Source organism: Sinocyclocheilus grahami, unplaced genomic scaffold (assembly GCF_001515645.1).
Source record: "Sinocyclocheilus grahami isolate Dianchi unplaced genomic scaffold, SAMN03320097.WGS_v1.1 scaffold138.1, whole genome shotgun sequence".
Lineage (NCBI taxonomy): Eukaryota > Metazoa > Chordata > Actinopteri > Cypriniformes > Cyprinidae > Sinocyclocheilus > Sinocyclocheilus grahami.
In genome coordinates, this window is record NW_015505317.1 from 1,649,498 (window position 1) to 1,668,218 (window position 18,721).

The 18,721-nt window shown below is 38.2% G+C and overlaps 1 protein-coding gene across 1 annotated transcript; it reads right to left on the reverse strand.

The window, feature by feature from the left end:
- Window positions 1–75: 75 nt before the first annotated feature.
- On the reverse strand, window positions 76–12,675 carry LOC107591200 (ubiquitin carboxyl-terminal hydrolase 1-like). The gene is made up of 7 exons (XM_016280281.1): window positions 12,661–12,675; window positions 10,342–10,440; window positions 8,578–8,744; window positions 7,787–8,448; window positions 6,939–7,103; window positions 1,615–1,816; window positions 76–1,233 (listed from the first exon to the last, which is right to left on the reverse strand). Exons 1-7 carry the CDS (start codon window positions 12,673–12,675, stop codon window positions 477–479), a joined length of 2,067 nt encoding a protein of 688 aa, XP_016135767.1. The 3' UTR covers window positions 76–476.
- Window positions 12,676–18,721: the final 6,046 nt, after the last annotated feature.

Consider the following 18,721-nt stretch of genomic DNA (forward strand, 5'->3'; position numbering starts at 1 on the left):
TTATAAGCTATTAATACCTTCCAAAACAGGGACATCAAAAATGTGAAATCATATGAGACAAAACCCAAACAATTAAAAAAATATATAAAATTTCAGTGCACAAGAAATCATTGTGCTATTTCATAGAGCTTCTATGGAATGCTTGAAAGTATAAGAAAACTGTAATATGCACTACGATAAGTGCCAAGGTGCATTTGCATGAGGGTCACTGAAAAGCAGATGACATGAACTTACTGAACAAGAAGAGAGAGTAAAGTACAAAAACAGTAATAGACACAAAAAATGGCAACAAATGTCATTGCCTTGAAAGATTCACATCGGCTTTTCACTGACTGACACGTTACACAAACGTGCATATCGACTATTAACGCGTCTCGACTTGCTTTTTCAGTTACCTGCAAACATACTTTCATAGTCCATGTCTTACCAGTAAAACTTAGTAATTGAGTGGAGTTTCCATATCCAATCAGCTGTTTTTACTGAGAGACTCTCTTGTAGAAGAGCAGGTATGGTGTAGAGGTGGAGCATGTCTCGGGGGAACAGGCTCTGAGGAAGTCCTCTTCTTCAACGAGTCTCACTTCAGAGTCATCAAACAGCATCCACTTTCCCTCAAAGTCCAAAAGGTTTCGCAGAGCGAGGTCAAAATTCACCTGGGTCCCATCGCCCACAGCATCAACTCCCTCTTCCTCGGTCGGTTTCTTCACTGCGTTCTGAAGCAGAGAACCAGCGGCACGACTGGCTAAGCTGGAAGCCTTCTCTGGATTGGATTGACTGCTGTTGCTGAGCTCATAACTGGTGACGCTCCTCTGTCCTCCTAAAAGCCCAACACCCTCAGAGCACCTTTTGCTTCCCGATTTACTGGACATGCTTGTTGCACTGGCTCTGGCCACATTTCGCCCCCTGCCAGACAAGCTGAAAGACACCTCACCATCATCGTACTCTGTTTGAGGTACCTCTTCTTTCTTAGGTTTCATGTCTTCTTCTCGGTCTCGGTCTTGCTCTTCATCCTGAGACTGAAGCCTGAGAGTGGTGCGATGGAGATCCATCATGCGGATGTAAGTGGTGTAGTGACCACTGCTGATGGTTACTCCGCTGTGCATGACCACGGCAAAGAGCTCATAGTGATGGCTCTGGTCTGGAGAATCAGGCTGAGTGCACCACTCATGCAGAGCAAGTTTGAGAGGGGTCTGCAGAGGAGTATTCACCTTGGAAAGGCCAGCATAAGGGTCCATCCTAAAGAGTGAAGATGATTTTACCAGCTTCTTAATGCACATTGGTAACTTTAACAAAACCAAATAAAATATTTTGCCTCAAGTTGCGCTATTTCTGACTTTTTCTGTTGTAACAAAAAAAAGGTGGGCAATAAAAATTGGTTTGAAGTTGCCAGCTTTGGCCATTGGGGGGCACACTGATTTGAGTTTTTCTTGATTTAGAAATGCTAAATCCTAAACATTTTCACCCTGATTTCTCTGTGTTTTAATGTTTTCTTTATTTTTTTTCTTCTGCTGTAATAAACAATGGAAACAGACTCAGGGGGGCAATTTACTGTGTCCTACAGGGCTTCCATAGTTGAAAGATCGGAACGAAGCATTAAAATCAGAAGAAGATACATACTCAGAGCCATTGGCAGCAAAGCATTTCAGGTGGATTGTGATGACTTCTGGTGTTTTGTCAAACAAAAGACTTCTCTCAGCTTCTGTGTAGTGATGACAGGTCTCACAGAAATATTTATCTTGACCCACAATCCGCTCCACAGATGCAAATTGAGATATGGCCCACTTTAGAGTTTTCAGCTCAGGCTTGGGATCTGGAGAAACTGAAAAAGGAGAATACCGTAATAAAATTATCTAACCAGCATCCGAGAGTGTTGACTGATAGACAAACACAGATGGATTCAAACACTGTCAATAGCCGCTTTTCCACTGTTGGGCCAGTGCGAGCCAGTGCTTTAAACGAGCCAGACCATTAAAACCCGCCCTTTACATGCCTCTCAGGAACAATGTCACGCAACCCCATCATTTCACCAACAAAGAGAACTTATCAGAAAACTAATAAGAAATAAGTCACTGGAACTAGCGCGATCACAAAACGAATATGATAAAAGCGGCCATTTGTTTGCATACTTTGTTAAAAGATTTAAATCCAAAAGCATCGATGTCTTATAATAAGTGATACATTGATCACAATGAATTAATTGATCAGGATTGAAAATTAGTCACACAGAAATAAAGCGGTATGAATATAGCCTATCTACTTATTCAGTCGAGTCTGTTTATTTGTAGTCACGGTATATACACATCACATTTAGAAAGAATTATAATTTCTATATTTTTATAAAAGTTCCCGAACAAAAACCATTATTATATTTTTATGACATCCGCGGAGCTAAACTCTCGAGACGAGACTTATGACAGATAAAATACGGCTACCGATCACTATAGGCCGATAATCACATTGGGATGATTGATCGGCGGTCTCAAGCTGATGACGCTGCTGTGAGAGGTTTGGCACGACATGCAGCGGCACCGTCTCAGTCTCTGTCCAGCGCGGGTGAATAACTTACAAAGTAATTTGAAAACCTCATGTGAGATGTAATTTCACAAACAGTGTGAGTGATTCACCGCGCACACTCTCTCTTTCTCTCTCAAAATACGCAAATGGCTTCAAATCACCACACATCATGTCTGTCCTGTAGACCATGCGCTCATTCACACTTGCAGCGCACACACATAATGCCAGGTTCACATTACTCTGTTTGCAGTGCGTGGTATGTGGTGCGTATTTTTTCCGCGCTCATGTTAACGGATTAAAGCATTCACACTGCACACGGCAGTGCGTTCAGGAGCGGTGCGTCTGCAGCAGTGCAGAGATCGTTTCCTCACCGAGTCTGTTTGCTGTGATACACGCGCTGAATTAAAGTGACAGCACATTGTTTGCAGTGCATATGAAAACGAAAATGTAGCAATTGCACCATAAATGCATTCAATTAAAGTATACTGTCTTTCACAGTCAACACATATGGCTTGTTGGCTAGTTTTAAAGGAAAAAAGCACTTTTAGATAAACAAGGCAATAATAGATGCACTGGTGGAGGTAGGAAAAAGTTCTTTATGAACCGCAGGATTGCTTGTAATAAAGATTTCAATGCAAAAATGAAATAGAGCTGACTATTTCGGTCAACGGTAAGTTTGTGATAACATAAGAAAAGTAGTTTAAATGTTTTGTCACTTGCTTGAGCAACTTAAAATATAAATCTAGAATTAAATGCAAAAGTAAAAAGCATTGAATGATGTGTTGCTTATATTTATTGCGTTTAAACATGTATGTGAAAGATTGCATTACTGTACTGTGTAAAAAAAGAATTGCAATGCTGAAAAAGCATTTTCAGTGACAATGTTTGGATTTGAAATCAAAATAATGGAATGATTATAATTAGAGCCCGACCAATATATCGTTTTGCCAATATTATCAGCCGATATGAGCCTGTTGCCGATATATCATATCGGCGAATATGCCGCAGATTTAAAAATTTTTTTTACAGAACACATAACGCAGAGAAAATGCTTGAAATGGTGTAATTACTTAGTTTGTCCAGCAGAGCGCGCTCCGTTGTTTGCTACTGGCGACCTGGATGATACGCTTTAAAGCTTAGTCTATGGAAAACCATTGAAACTTTGAACGGCCATATCTCCGTAACGGCGCTGCGAATCCGCACCAAATTCGGGGGATCCCTTCAGCTCGAGGAACCCTCTCGAACGCAAATCGAGTGTACGTCTAGAGGCCCACTTTCGAATGAGACCACCCCCGCGTCGATAGCCCCCGGGGTTCGGTAGTTACGGGTGGCTAAATTCGGCGCAGACTGATCAAGCGATCCCGGGGGGCTACCGACACGCGGAGGGTGGCATTCGTGAGGGCTCATCGAGCTGAAGGGATCCCCCAAATTTGGTGGAGATCCGATGGCGCGTTCGCGAAATAGTGACACCAATCAACACTTTCACTTTAGTAAAGAGGTCTCTTGTTCAGGCAGCAGCATTCAAGCGTGATCTTATTTGACCGTAAGTGGCCTGCGAAGTGGACTTCACATGAAATTCCGCCATGATTCCAGTTCCAAGGGAATGTACACGTTACATTCAAAGTGCATTAAAGTGTGCGAGACGTGAATTTATATTGTATTTATTTACAGATATATTATGTCACACTTCTCTAGTAAGTTTTGTCTGTGTGTGAAGACCGTAGCACAAATCTGTGAATGAATGTTCCGAAGTGAAATAAACTTCAACGGAATAAAGTTGAATGGAATTTAATTGAATTAAAGCTGAATAAACTTCAACTTTACTGTTCAGTGCACTGATGTCAGACACATTTTGGATAATAAAATTTATTGTTAAATTGTTAAATACCCTGCCTCCATTACGTATCTCTGTCACGTCATTATAAGTGTTTGATCACCACATTTGAGTGATCATTGCAAAAAATGTGTTTATGTATATACAGTGGTGTGAAAAAGTGTTGGCCCCCTTCCTGATTTCTTATTTCTTTGGATGTTTGTCACACTTTGATGTTTCAGATCATCAAACAAATTTAAATATTAGTCAAAGATAACACAAGTAAACACAACATGCTGTTTTTAAATGAAGGTTTTTATTATTAAGGGAAAACAAAATCCAAAACTACATGGCCCCGTATGAAGAAGTGTTTGCCCCCCCTGTTAAAACTGTGGTTTATCACACCTGAGTTCAATTTCTCTAGCCACACCCAGGCCTGATTACTGCCACACCTGTTCGCAATCAAGAATGTAGTTTTGGATTTTGTTTTCCCTTAATAATAAAAACCTTAATTTAAAAACAGCATGTTGTGTTCACTTATGTTATCTTTTACTAATATTTAAATTTGTTTGATGATCTGAAACATTAAAGTGTGACAAACATGCAAAAAAATAAGAAATCAGGAAGGGGGCCAACACTTTTTCACACCACTGTATATTCTGTTTATATATATACTGTATTCTATATATAGTACCAGTCAAATGTTTGGACACACGAATGGGAAAGTGTCCAAACTTTTGACTGGTACTGTACTATAACATACACAAAGAATATCGATATGAAATTCAGGCCCTGAATAAATGTCTAAAAATCCTGATTGAAGTATCACTATAAATAGTTATAAATTATAAAAAGAAGGCTTTAAAAAGATCGGTATCGGCAGATACTGCTTTCTGTGATCGGCCTCAAAAATCATGATCGGAGCACCCCTACACGATTGTGATAGAGAATAAGAAGCTTACGTCTGATTTCTTCAAGCGGCCGTATTTACCATGTTTACTATGGTAACGTTAATGGCTAACGTTAGAGCGGCACGATTAATCGTTAAAAGATTGCGATCTCGATTCAGACAACCACACGATCTCATTTCTAAATGACAACGATTCTCCCGTGTCTATTAAACCTTTGACAAAATCTTACCGGATCATTCAAATCTGCGTTCGCACTGCGCTGACACACAGAGAGCAGTTACCATGTTTGGTTAAGAAACAGCTTCACAAACAGTCTTTTCAACTACACAGTATTATTTCTGTCGTACAGTCATTCATATTATCACAGAAATACTGGCATGAAAGTTTATAATTCAGATAGAAACATTGTCTATGGTAGCACGACCAAAATAGAGCAAATCCGCATTTGGAAGTAACTGCCACATAACGTTTGTGTCGATTGCATTGTTTCGCCACTAGGTGGCGAAAAGTGACTTAAAAAATGTATAATTGAATGAATCATTTATTCAAGAGAATCGTTCAAAAACGCTGATTCATCCAGTAGGTTTATGAGTGAGTCGTAGAATCATTGATTCAAACAACTTTTTCATACTTTTAATATTAAATTGGTATATTAAATATATTATATTGTAAATACATATACACTACCAGTTTTTGAACCATAAGATTTTTTATGTTTTTTTTTTAACGAAGTCTCTTCTGCTCACCAAGCCTGCATTTATTTAATCCAAAGTACAGCTAAATATTTTTACTATTTAAAATAACTTTCTATTTGAATATGTTTTAAAATGTAATTTATTCTTGTGATTTCAATGCAACATTTATCTGAAATATAAATATTTTGTAACATTATAAATGTCTTTATCATCACTTTTAATAAATGTAAAGGATCTTTGCTAAATAAAAGTATTAATTTATATAATTAAAATATAATATATAAAAATATATTCAAATAGAAAGCAGTTATTTTAAATAGTAAACATATTTCACAGTATTACTGCTAGTAATAAATGCAGGCTTGGTGAGCAGAAGAGAATTCTTTAAAAAACATCTTACTGTTTAAAATCTTTTGACTGGTAGTGTATATTAAAATGTTTAATAATTCATTCAAATTAATTAAACACTTTTAAATAGACTGCAGCAATAATATTTTGCCATACATTATTTTGTTTAGTTCAGAATCATGATCTCTATTTGAGAGAAAAAAAAATTGTGATTCTCAGTTGATCCAGAATCGTGCAGCTCTAGCTAATGTGCAGTTTTTTGCATCACTTATTAATATTTATGCCTTGTATGGTAATCATAATCCACATCGGATTAAGTTATTTCAAACACTAGCTGCTGTCTGAAAGTGAGTTTTGAACAAATTATTTTAAGTCTTTAATGCTGGTGTTAGCTGTTAACTTTCGGAAATGATCCGCGGCGCTGACGCTCTCCAGACGCAGAGAAACTCCGCCTTCGTTCATAACCACTCCTCTAGCCCCAGCTGGCCCGCTTTGGCCCAAGGTTTTTATCGGGCCAAAAAACCCGGGCTGTTGGCCCCGAGGAAGCACCGACGAGTCACGATCAAGCCCCAGAAGTGACAGTGGAAATGCGACTGGCCCTGGCACGCACTAGCACGCCCGCTTTTGGACCAACAGTGGAAACGCGGCTAATGTACTCACTCTCAGAACTGGAGTCGGAGGAGCTGTTCTCGTCCTCTTGCACAGGTACGCTGATGTCTTGAAAGTCCTCTCTCCGCTCTGTGAAACACTCACATTCCAGGCAGCGTGTCCGCAGCACCAGCTGACCCTGGAACATCCACTTCAGCACATCCAGGCCTGATTGCTCTAATTACACAACATTGACAAATTCTTTAGTTATACAAGTTATTGATCACAAATTTCACACATGACATGGAGGAAATTATATATATATATTATATATATATATATATATATATTAATGTGGTCCCAAATTAAGAATTTGTTCCCTCGTTTCAGTAAATTGTGGCTACGTTGTACACATTTTTTCCAGTTTTTTATTAAATCAAAACAAGAGAACAAATTGGTACAATGTGGCCGCGATTTACTACAGCGAGGGAATTCATTAGGTTGTGGGAACAAATTCTCAGTTCGTGGCCATAATTTAACTAAAATTAGGGGAGAAATTCTTCATTCGTAGCCACAATAAATATATTTTTTGTCCACATGTCATGTGCAGGGCTCCATTCAAATTACAAAAATAAATACAATTTAAAAAGCTAGATGTTTCATTTTGTAACGTTTGTAATTTCTCAGTTTACACCTTTTTACCATATATATTACCATAATTTACAATCTCAGTTCCAAAATATACATTTGGCCAGTTAATAGAACACATTTTATATTGTCGAATAATTAGTAAAATAAATATTTAAATGTTAAATATTTATTTGCTATCATTTAATTGTATACTATATGCATTACTTAAAAAAATAAAAAAAACTCACTAGAGGAGAGGATTTGATCACAATTTTGTGCAAGATATTTACCTTTATTCTTTCCCAGACTCGGTTTAACTTCTTGAGTTCTGCTCTCATTCTCGGAGGTATCCTTCTCCTGCTTCTCTTGGACACTACAATCTGATTTCTCCTTGGTCTCTCCTCTCCCTCCCACATGTGAAGTAATTCGCCCCATGCTGCGGAACTTCGAGAAGATGCTAGGCTGCTTCCCAGATGGCTTCAGCCAGCCCAGCTTCCCTCTCCTTGTCCTCTTGCCCACCTCTTTTGGGGTACTGTCATTCTTCTCCTCCTCTGTGGTGCTCCCTCTGTCCTTCTCTTGCTCGTTTTCTTGCTCCTCTGTTCCATTCCTCTGGTCAGAACTCTCTGTGGTTATATCACTGGAGGACTTTCGTTTAGAGCGGGTCATAGGCACATTTTCCTCATTTTTCTTTGATTTGCTTTGAGATTTTGGCTTTTTCTTAGCATTGCCTGCTTCCGTGTCACTCTTTCTCTTTCCGCTCAACTGGCCATCGGAGCTCCCATCATCCTCGTGGGTGGACTCCCCCATTCCATTACTTATTGTGCTGTCTTTCTGGTTGTCTGTTTGGTCTTTTTTGATATTGTCAAAGGCCTCCTGGATGTTAGCAAGGATGCACTGCAGCACCTCCTGTGCATCATGCTGCAAGTAACCCTCATACATTGGATTAAGCTGCCTGCAATGGAGAGATCAAACAGGTTTGTTTGGAAACTCATAAAAAAAAAAAAAGACTCCCTAAAAACTCCCTGAGAGGTTTAAATGTATTTTCAATGTTCCTGAATGATGCTCTGGCCCACAGTATTACCTGAGTGTGTTAAGCACCTTGCGAGGTGGTGTGGCAAGCTCTCCGTCACTGTATTTTTCCGTGTTAAGCAGGAAACTGGATTGCAGCTGTTCCACAGAAGAGATGAGGCTGTGGAAACTACTCAGCAGCTCCATGGGAACAGGTAGGGTGTTTCCACCAGTGTCCCCCTGATAACATAAAAACATGCAATGTTTAATGCAATCAATTACAATAAAGGAAACAATTTTAACATGCCAAATTATTCTGTACATTTACTCAATTAGCATTTTTTTCCCCGCTAAATGGAAACTATTAGTTAGTAACTTTATTCATCCCCTTGGGGAAATTTTGTTTCAGTGACTTGTTTCAATATGCGGCTCTTACAAAAGACAATACAACATAAATATTTACAGTAGAACAATACAATTTCACAACAATTGATCAAGAAATGCTAATACTGAATGCGACCTGCTCACATAGAGAAGGGGAAGAAGAAAAAAAAATCTTCTTTCCTATCTTTCATTTAAAGGGGTGGTTCATTGCGATTTCACTTTTTTAACATTAGCTAGTGTGTAATGTTGCTGTTTGAGCATAAACAACATCTGCAAAGTTACGAAGATGAAAGTTCAATGCAAACGGAGATATTGTCTTTTGAAATTCTGGCAGTTTAATGCCTACAAAAACGGCTGGTAGGGACTACAACAAGTTACTTCCCGGGTTTGTGACGTCACAAACCCAGATAAACCCCGCCCTCGGGAAAAGGCAACAAATGGGGCGAGGCCATGCTGCGCTGCTTCTGAGAAGAGGAAGAGAAAAACTAGGGGTGCACGTTAATATATATATATATATATATATATATATATATGAATCGCGATTCTGTCTTCTAACGATTCTAATGGATTCACAAGTTTCAAAATCAATGTTCTAATGCAGTGGTTCTCAATACTGTTCCTCGCGTTCCCCTGCTCTGCATCTCTCTCTCTCATTCAGCTCAGCAATGAACTGTTCAAATTATACACTTATTTTCACATAGCTATGAGAAGCGTTAAACATAGAAGCACGTGCAGTTGTCATACCGTATTAAAGCTTTAATCAGGATAAAACTGTATATTAAAAGCTAACATAAGCTGTAGCATTTTCAAAAAACAAAGTCTCTAAAAGTATGAGACAACAACAAACAAAAAACATAGGCCTACCATTAAAAGCCGTGCTTGCACAGTTTCTGCACGATCCTCTTCAGTAATATCCTCTGCTTCTCAATCGGGCTCAAACTGATAAGCGATATTAATGACGCTGTTGTTTACAATACAACCAGAGCACATGCCGCTGAGGTGAGGGGCGGGACGTTTAGAAGCGCACTAGAGACGATTGAGCCAATCACAACACACTGGGCTAGCTAACAAATCAGAGCCCATCGTGTATTTCTGAGGGAGGGGCTTCATATAAGGAGGAAATGATCAGCGTGTTTAGAGGAGAACGGACAGAGTGGTGTGGAATAAAGGTAAATTATGTGAAAAAATAATGCGTTTTAAAAAAAACGAAGCATTAACACATGTTAGACTGCACCCAATAAACACAATCAAGCCTAGAAAAAAAAAAAGTGAACCACCCCTTTAAGAACTTCACTGCCTGTGATATAAAAGATTTTTTCCCCCTATTTAAAAAACACCGGTATTCTAAATCTTCTACCTGAAGGCAAAAGCTCAAATAAATTAGTACTGATATATATTTACATGCATAAGCGACACAAAGGAAAACACCTCTTAAAAGATTCAATTTACCAACCTCATTTTTGGCACCATCTTCTTGCTGTTTGTCGTTCAGCTTAGCCAACTGACACAAAGATTTGATGGCCTCTTTAAAACCAGGACAGTAATATAAGACCTGAAATTTGTAAGAAGGGTAAAACTTTTAAACCTATTAAAAATTTAATAGGATCCAAACTACTGTAATGTTTTGTGTGTGTATATATATATATATATATATATATATATATATATATATATATATATATATATATATGCTGTTTTATATTCGAAGGACGCAGTCGGTATACACTGTTATTAGTGATGTCAAATTTAAAAACGTCCATGCCAGAAACTACAACATAACTCATAGCTAAAACATTAAAAAACAATAATAATAACAATAATAAAACATTGAATTCCCGTTTGCTTTTTTTCTAAAATAATCTGAAAATAAATAATAAATAAATATTATGAAAATTGTTTCATATAGGTTTTTTATTTTAATTTTTTTTTAGTAAATGTACAAAAAGTATTTCTTATCGTTCACCAGCAGATGGACATCAAGAACAGTGCATGAGCTAACTGGGACATTCAGTCAGCAACCATCCACATCAGGGGTGTCTGGTCCTGCTCCTGGAGGGCCCCTGTCCTGCAGGGTTCAGCTCCAAACCTCACTTAAAACACACCTGAACCGGCTAATCAAGGTCTTACTAGGCATACTAGAAACTCCCAGGCAGGTGTACTGAGGCAAGTTGGAGCTAAACTCTGCAGGACACCGGCCCTCCAAGACCGAGTTTGGACACCCCTGATCTATATCTACTTTATTTCTTTTTCTCATATTCGAAATAGGCCTAGTTCTACGTGATACATATTTACAAATAATACTCACATTTTTTTTCCACTCAACTTTTTTCCCAATATTAAGATTGTATTTTAAAATTTATATGAATTACAATCGAAAGTGTAACAAATTAATCATTAAAGTTTAATATAAGACATCAAACTACTGTATGCATAACAATGATAAAAGAAAATCATGTGTAGAATAGTGCTGTATGGAGTGTAGCAGATTACACAACTAGACACAGCTGTCACTGCAGTGGAATGTCATTTCACCTGCCATGTACATATTGTACCGAGGCATCTAATCTGCAGATGTGCTTGAGGAGGATGATCTCAAACAACTCAGATCACATCTGCTGATCATTTGGATCTACTTACTTAGAACATTATTTCTCTCTGTGTGTGTGTGTGTGTGTGTGTGTGTGTGTGTGTGTGAGTGAGAGAGAGAGTATATGCACCTTTATGTAAAAGAGACTCAGGGTTGTTGTCAAAAAGGTTGTATATCAGTAACCACACTAGAATGCATTCAGGCAAATTGTGGTTGAACTGACAAGAATATCTGAGGTTGAGGCAAGTAGTCATATATGTTTAATATCTTGTATGTCTGTGCAATTTATTAAATGGCATAAAATGTCATTAATTTATAATTATAATTATTTTATTGTTAATATTATTTTTATTGTTTTTCTTTTAATGTAAAATATAAAACAATGGCTTGACTTTTTTTGTGTTACCTTACATCTTTTCTTTTTTTTGAATCATTGTTTTTCCATTTCAATTTACAAACAGAAACTACCTCAACAATATTTATGCATTAATATAGTGCATATGTATTATGCATTAATAAAATGCAATAAGTATTCATTGGATTGTGACAACTAGCCTGTTCTCCCCCTATAAGCCAAATATAAACTCTTGTATTACTGTGTACTTGTATCTGTGAATGTAGAAACCTGAAGAAATGCAGCTCTTTTCATTCCCCTACAGTGTTAACCGTGAATCAGTGCAGAACGCAGTCACTGTCAGAGGAAAAACAGCCCTGGGAAGGAGCTTTTTAGCCTGGAAATGCAGAGAAATAGACCAGCGCACTCAAAGAATGAGAGGCATGTCCTGCACTCTTTTTAGCCCCAGCTGAGCTGTGTGCTGTTTTTTAAATCACTTTACCACTCTAAGCCTACCTCAGTGTCAGTGATACACAATACACTCCAGCTGGATCACACACACACACACACACACACAGATTATGTCAGTACTTGAGGCAGAGCTCAAGTAGCATACATATAGGCAAAGTGGTTAAACACCAGTTTAATCTTTTATCAGTCAGCTGTACTACTTTAATCCTAAAGCATTTGAATGTGATGCAGAAGCTAGATGGGAGGTGTTGGCTGCTGCTGTGTGTGTTTGTGTGTCTGACCCTCTGACTTCCATTGGATGAGCTCTGCAGGAGGGGGTGTGTTCAGGCTCACAGTATAGCGCTTGTTATGAGAGCCTTCTGCCGTCCCCTTCCACAAACCTCAGTAACAACCATATCGCAACCTCCGAGGCTGAGTGTGTGTAGGGGAGTGAGGAGTGCCTCTACCGCCGTTGCAGCTGGTTGCGGCTTCCTCCCTGTGCTGGATTTCCTTGAAGGTCTGCCTCACCTCTGCAGTGCCTAGGAAAAAAATAAGCCCCCCCCCAGAGACTGAGGTAAGTGATGTGAGATAATACATTCCATGTCTGTCAGCTCCATTATTCAACTTTTCTCTTGTTTACCTTTGGAAAGTGCAGCACACCTCTATAGATCCCACCCACCATCCCTTAAAGCCACCCTTTTCATTTCTTGTTGAGCATTTCAGGTCGTTCTTCTTATTATGTGCTGTTCTTCTAGTAATAATTCAATATTTCTAGATTGGACTACATCCTTCATTGCAGACCGTGGCTGTTTTTATAGTAATGCCACCTTGATAGCATTTCTGGCCATCATAGACACCTAAATGCTGTGTAGGTGGGCAGCCCATGTCACTGTAGCACAAATCATCTCATCTCGCGCTTGGCTGTGCCGTTTCAGTTTACCTCCCCGCTGGGTTGTCGTAATGTCGAGCAGCGTGTCAATCTGGCAGAGACACGCGAGGAGGGAGCGATGCGTTTACCCGTGCCGTTGTGCAGCACTGCGCTCGTGACGCTGGGCTGCTAGAGCTCGCGCGTCCGCAGTGCTGCTCAATAGCTCAGGCTTGGTTATTTCGCGAAGGTGTCTGGCTCATTTGCAGCGACCCAGAGACGGTGAGCTCAGCTGGTCGAGATCTCTGTGATATCCTGCGATGCCCGAGGCGAGATCCCAGCTGCCATGTAGAAAGGTTCCTGTTTGATTCGCGTGCATAGCGCGCTTTCCTGCTTGTTTCAGGCGCAACCGAGATAGCGGGTTTTGCATTCAGATGCTATGGTCGTTGGTCACTGTGCATGTATTTATACTTTACACATGTAAGCTGCTTAATTAAGCAAGGCATTTTCTAAACTGTAAATTGACTGTAGCAACACGAATAGCTTACTGTTCAATCAGTTTCTACAGAAACAAAACAGAGTCCAAAAATTATTCACCTGTTCACCTGACGTTGAATTACTGAAATAAATGAACTTTTCCATGACATTCCAATTTATTGAGATGCACCTGTAGACAGTCAGTTCCTTCTCACAGCGTGGAGATTATGGAGCATATGTGGGGGAGGGAGTGTCAAATTCCCCTAATTAAGGCATGTACCCCACAAAACCAATGGTTTGGGGATCTTAGTAAAACCTCTTTATTAAAACAAGCATGCACATGTTTGAACAGGCTTTTCAAACATTTAGATAAAGATAAAAGTTAGAATAGAGCTGCAAGCGGCAATCATCTGGGTGAAACACCAATGGTTCATGTGGATGATTATTAGTGATTTCAGTGTTGTTGTTTTTTTACTGTAAAGTCCGTATTGAATCTTCACTGATAATTAGAAAAAAAAATTGCTGAATCACATGTCATAGGACAGTTTCAAATGAATATGAAGATATCATTTGAAGCTCAAAACTTTATTTATCTTAATGTTATTTTTATTTTTATCATAAATTTTTTTATCATATATTTATCTTAATGTTCTTTTTATTTGTATCATTTATTTTTTATCATACGTGTGGCCCACTAGCCTTTTAATCATTGATGGGCAAACTTGGCCCTTCCAGGCCACTTTCCTGCAGAGATTTGATCCAACCCTGACTCACCTGCCTGTAGCCTTCTAGTAGTCTTGAAGACAATGATTAGCTGGTTCAGGTGTGTTTGATTAGGGTTGGAGCTAACCTCTGAAGGAAAGTGGCCCATGTTTGCCCACCCCTGCTTTTAATGGATATATTTGTGTAAACCAGGGGTCACCAAACTCGGTACTGGAGGGCCGTTGTCCTCCAGAGTTTAGCTCCAACCCTAATCAAACACACCTGAACCAGCTAATCAAGCTCTTACTTAAACTTGAAACTTCCAGGCAGGTGTGTTGAGGCCAGTTGGAGCTAAATTCTGCAGGGCACCAGCCCTCCAGAACCGAGTTTGTTGACCCCTGGTGTAAATTCTAAAATGTCATGTTTTGTTGAATTTAACCTAAAACAAACAAACAAACCAAAAAACTTTTCCAAATAAACCATGTAATTTTAGACAAATTATAATATTGTAAAATAGCTACTGCAATGCAGAAATACTACACAGAACAAATTGTTATATTATTTCAGATAACATGCCAAGCTTTCTGTATATGCTTGTGGTCTATGCTTGCAGTGTTTGTTTGTTATTATTCATACAACAACACTAAATACATATATTTATATAAATATTATAATATATATCATCCTAAAAGAAAGTAATCCAATTTAACAAATAGTGTTAAAAAAAATCAAAAAAAAAAAATTGCCAATAAATAAAAGCAACATATTTAATCATGTCTAGCAACTTAACAAATATGTTTTCAATATTATTGGGATCTGTAATATTTAAAATAAATTCTAGTAGCATGTCAACAGAGTTGGTAAACTAATAGGCTACTAGTAAAATAATTATATAAAACTATATTACCAGTGCACCAGAGTTGTGCACATGTATTTGTGCACCTACAAATGAACTTGTTCTAGGCATTTATTTATCATTCAAACTAATGGAAACTGATATCTCTGATTTAAAAGATTTCTTATTTTGCAAGTCACAGCTTTCAGCTTTCAGTTAAAATGGCTGATATTTTAGGGTTTACTATTAGCCCTCCCAATGTAATTTGGTGTGCTTCTGAAAAATGTCATGTGGTCTATGTGCATCAAATTTTGTTAAGGTTGGACATTGCATTCAGAAGATATAGGTCAATTCATGAAAAATGAGCAACACCAGGCATTTGGTTCACTAATAATTTTGCAATGCTTTGACAAATCAAAATTCTTTTGATAAGTTTTTGCAAGCACTATCACTGGCTGCTGTGTGCCTATAATTTGGTTAAGATCAGACCAACAGCCTATAGGAGGAGGTAAAAAAAAAAGTGTTCTAGAAAATTCAAATTGGCGGGAAACCTTTCAAAGTAATGATCCAAAATGGACATTGCCTTATTATAGCACCACCTAGAGATGGATGATGTGTGTGCCTGAGTAGCGGTTGACGACTGAGATCATCTGCCAAGTTTGGAGTCTCTAGGATTTACAGTCTTTAACGCCTATATGCTTTCAGGGCATTCAGGTGAGTCATTAAAAAAGCAAACATTTTCTTTATTAGTCATTGCCAATAAATAAAAGCAACATATTTAATCATGTCTAGCAACTTAACAAATATGTTTTCAATATTATTGGGATCTGTAATATTTAAAATAAATTCTAGTAGCATGTAAACAGAGTTGGTAAACTAATAGGCTACTAGTAAAATAATTATATAAAACTATATTACCAGTGCACCAGAGTTGTGCACATGTATTTGTGCACCTACAAATGAACTTGTTCTAGGCATTTATTTATCATTCAAACTAATGGAAACTGATATCTCTGATTTAAAAGATTTCTTATTTTGCAAGTCACAGCTTTCAGCTTTCAGTTAAAATGGCTGATATTTTAGGGTTTACTATTAGCCCTCCCAATGTAATTTGGTGTGCTTCTGAAAAATGTCATGTGGTCTATGTGCATCAAATTTTGTTAAGGTTGGACATTGCATTCAGAAGATATAGGTCAATTCATGAAAAATGAGCAACACCAGGCATTTGGTTCACTAATAATTTTGCAATGCTTTGACAAATCAAAATTCTTTTGATAAGTTTTTGCAAGCACTATCACTGGCTGCTGTGTGCCTATAATTTGGTTAAGATCAGACCAACAGCCTATAGGAGGAGGTAAAAAAAAAAGTGTTCTAGAAAATTCAAATTGGCGGGAAACCTTTCAAAGTAATGATCCAAAATGGACATTGCCTTATTATAGCACCACCTAGAGATGGATGATGTGTGTGCCTGAGTAGCGGTTGACGACTGAGATCATCTGCCAAGTTTGGAGTCTCTAGGATTTACAGTCTTTAACGCCTATATGCTTTCAGGGCATTCAGGTGAGTCATTAAAAAAGCAAACATTTTCTTTATTAGTCATTGTGTATTCGTTTATTATAGATTTGCAGATCACGAGTATATCATAAAAAACATGTTGTAATCTCTAAAGAATTTATTTAGCTAACTGCAGAGCCTAATTTGTGTTGTGCAATACAGACCTCCACCAATTGCATGCTATCTTTACAAAATTGCCTTTACATTTTCATTGTTGACCTGAGCTAAAAATTACTCTAAAAAGGTGAAATTATCAACCCCCTTGCAAGTCTTTGTATAATTGGCCCACTGCCTTTTCACATGTAATGTCTCCCTGAGAGCCTACAGGCTGTTTGATGTACTCCGGAATGCCGAGGTACATTAAACATGTGACCTAAGGGCCACCCAGGAGCTCTGACTCCCTAAAGAGTGCAAGTTTACCATCACTCTGGGGTTTGCAGAAATATTGAGCCTTTCTGTGATTTTGCTGGTCCTGTGTTGTTTCAGCCCAAACACTTTTTTTTTTTTGACAGGTTTTTATCCATAAATTTCCAAATACAGCTGGTCAGAAGCCACCGCATGTCACTTATTGTGATGAAGGCCAATTTATTTATTCATTTGTTGCATTTAGCTATACATTTTTATATTATTTAAACAAAATAGTTCCACTTTCACAACGAAACACAGCGTCTTCACAACATGGCGGCGGCGGCAACAACAATACTACAGCGAGAATAAAAGTTACGCCTTCTTTCTTTGCGTGAACATTTGGGCGGTGTTATGCAAATCTTCCCACATCGTGACGTAGACATGTGGGGGCGTGTTAGAACGAGCCGTTTTAGGTAGGCGTGGTTGACTCTTAACTTTTGTAAAGAATATCTCTTTGGATTTGAGACTTTAGTCTTTGCAGCTTTACAGATATTCTTTTTGTACCAAGAGCTTGTAACACTCCAAAGAGAAAGGAAAAATTGAAATCGCATCATATGACCCCTTTAAAGTAGCATCTAGTAAATCCAGGAGACATTTACTAGAGAAATAAATGGTCATGTTTTTGCTCTTGTGATGGGCTTCTTGCACCAGTGACTGTAATTCCATGATCTGGTAGAGCTCTGAAACAGGCCCTCTAGGAAGACATATTGGGGTACTTTGAATCTGCCAGATAGTCTCTTGACTATTGCTGTTACACTAAAATGGTTGTATTGTACGTTTCTCAGATTCTTGGATGTCTAAAGTGGTGGGCATGAGAGAGCTCGTTGTGGAGGTTATGGAATTTGGCATAGTGAGGTCTCTTGGGGGTTCACATGCGAGGCTCTGTGGGGGCGATTCCTTGTCCATTGTTTTCTGCTGAAGGACATTTCTCACAGAACGGAGATGGAAACAATTGCTGATATAATTTGCAAGCTGCTCCTGCCCTTTAGATGTATTCCTCATATGTGCATAAAAGAAAAAAAGTAGTATGGACATGTGGACACAGAAGGATTTCTTTGAGCGCTACTCAAAGGAAAGTCATCTGACAAGCAAATTATAGTTGCATATTGGCTTTTCCATGGATCTCCTGTTTTCATAAATTGAAACTTAGATTTGTATCAGAATCACAAAGGTTGACCGGATTTTGAATGTTATTGTGTTTTCATGTGAGGAAATCCCTGAGGGTCCAATGGATGTGACCAAGTAGATGTAGAAACACTTTATCTTGGCCACAAGACTTTCTCTTTTCTCTGATATAAAAGCACATTTTGGGTTCCCCAAAGAAATTTCCATGAATGTTATAGGTTCTTTATGGAACCAAAAGCCAATAAAGAACCTTTATTTTTAATAGTGTACAATGAAAGTGAACAATGGCCACAGCTGTCAAGCAAGATTTTCAAAGAATGATGATTTATTCACACTATCATAAGACTTTGGAGGACTTGAAATGTAATGCATGAGTCTTACGGATCATTTCTATATCACTTTCTGTTTTGACAGCCCTCGTTCCCCATATACATTCATTGAATGAAAGAGAGCAAGACCGTTCAAATGTTTGTCAGTAAGATTTTTTATTTATATA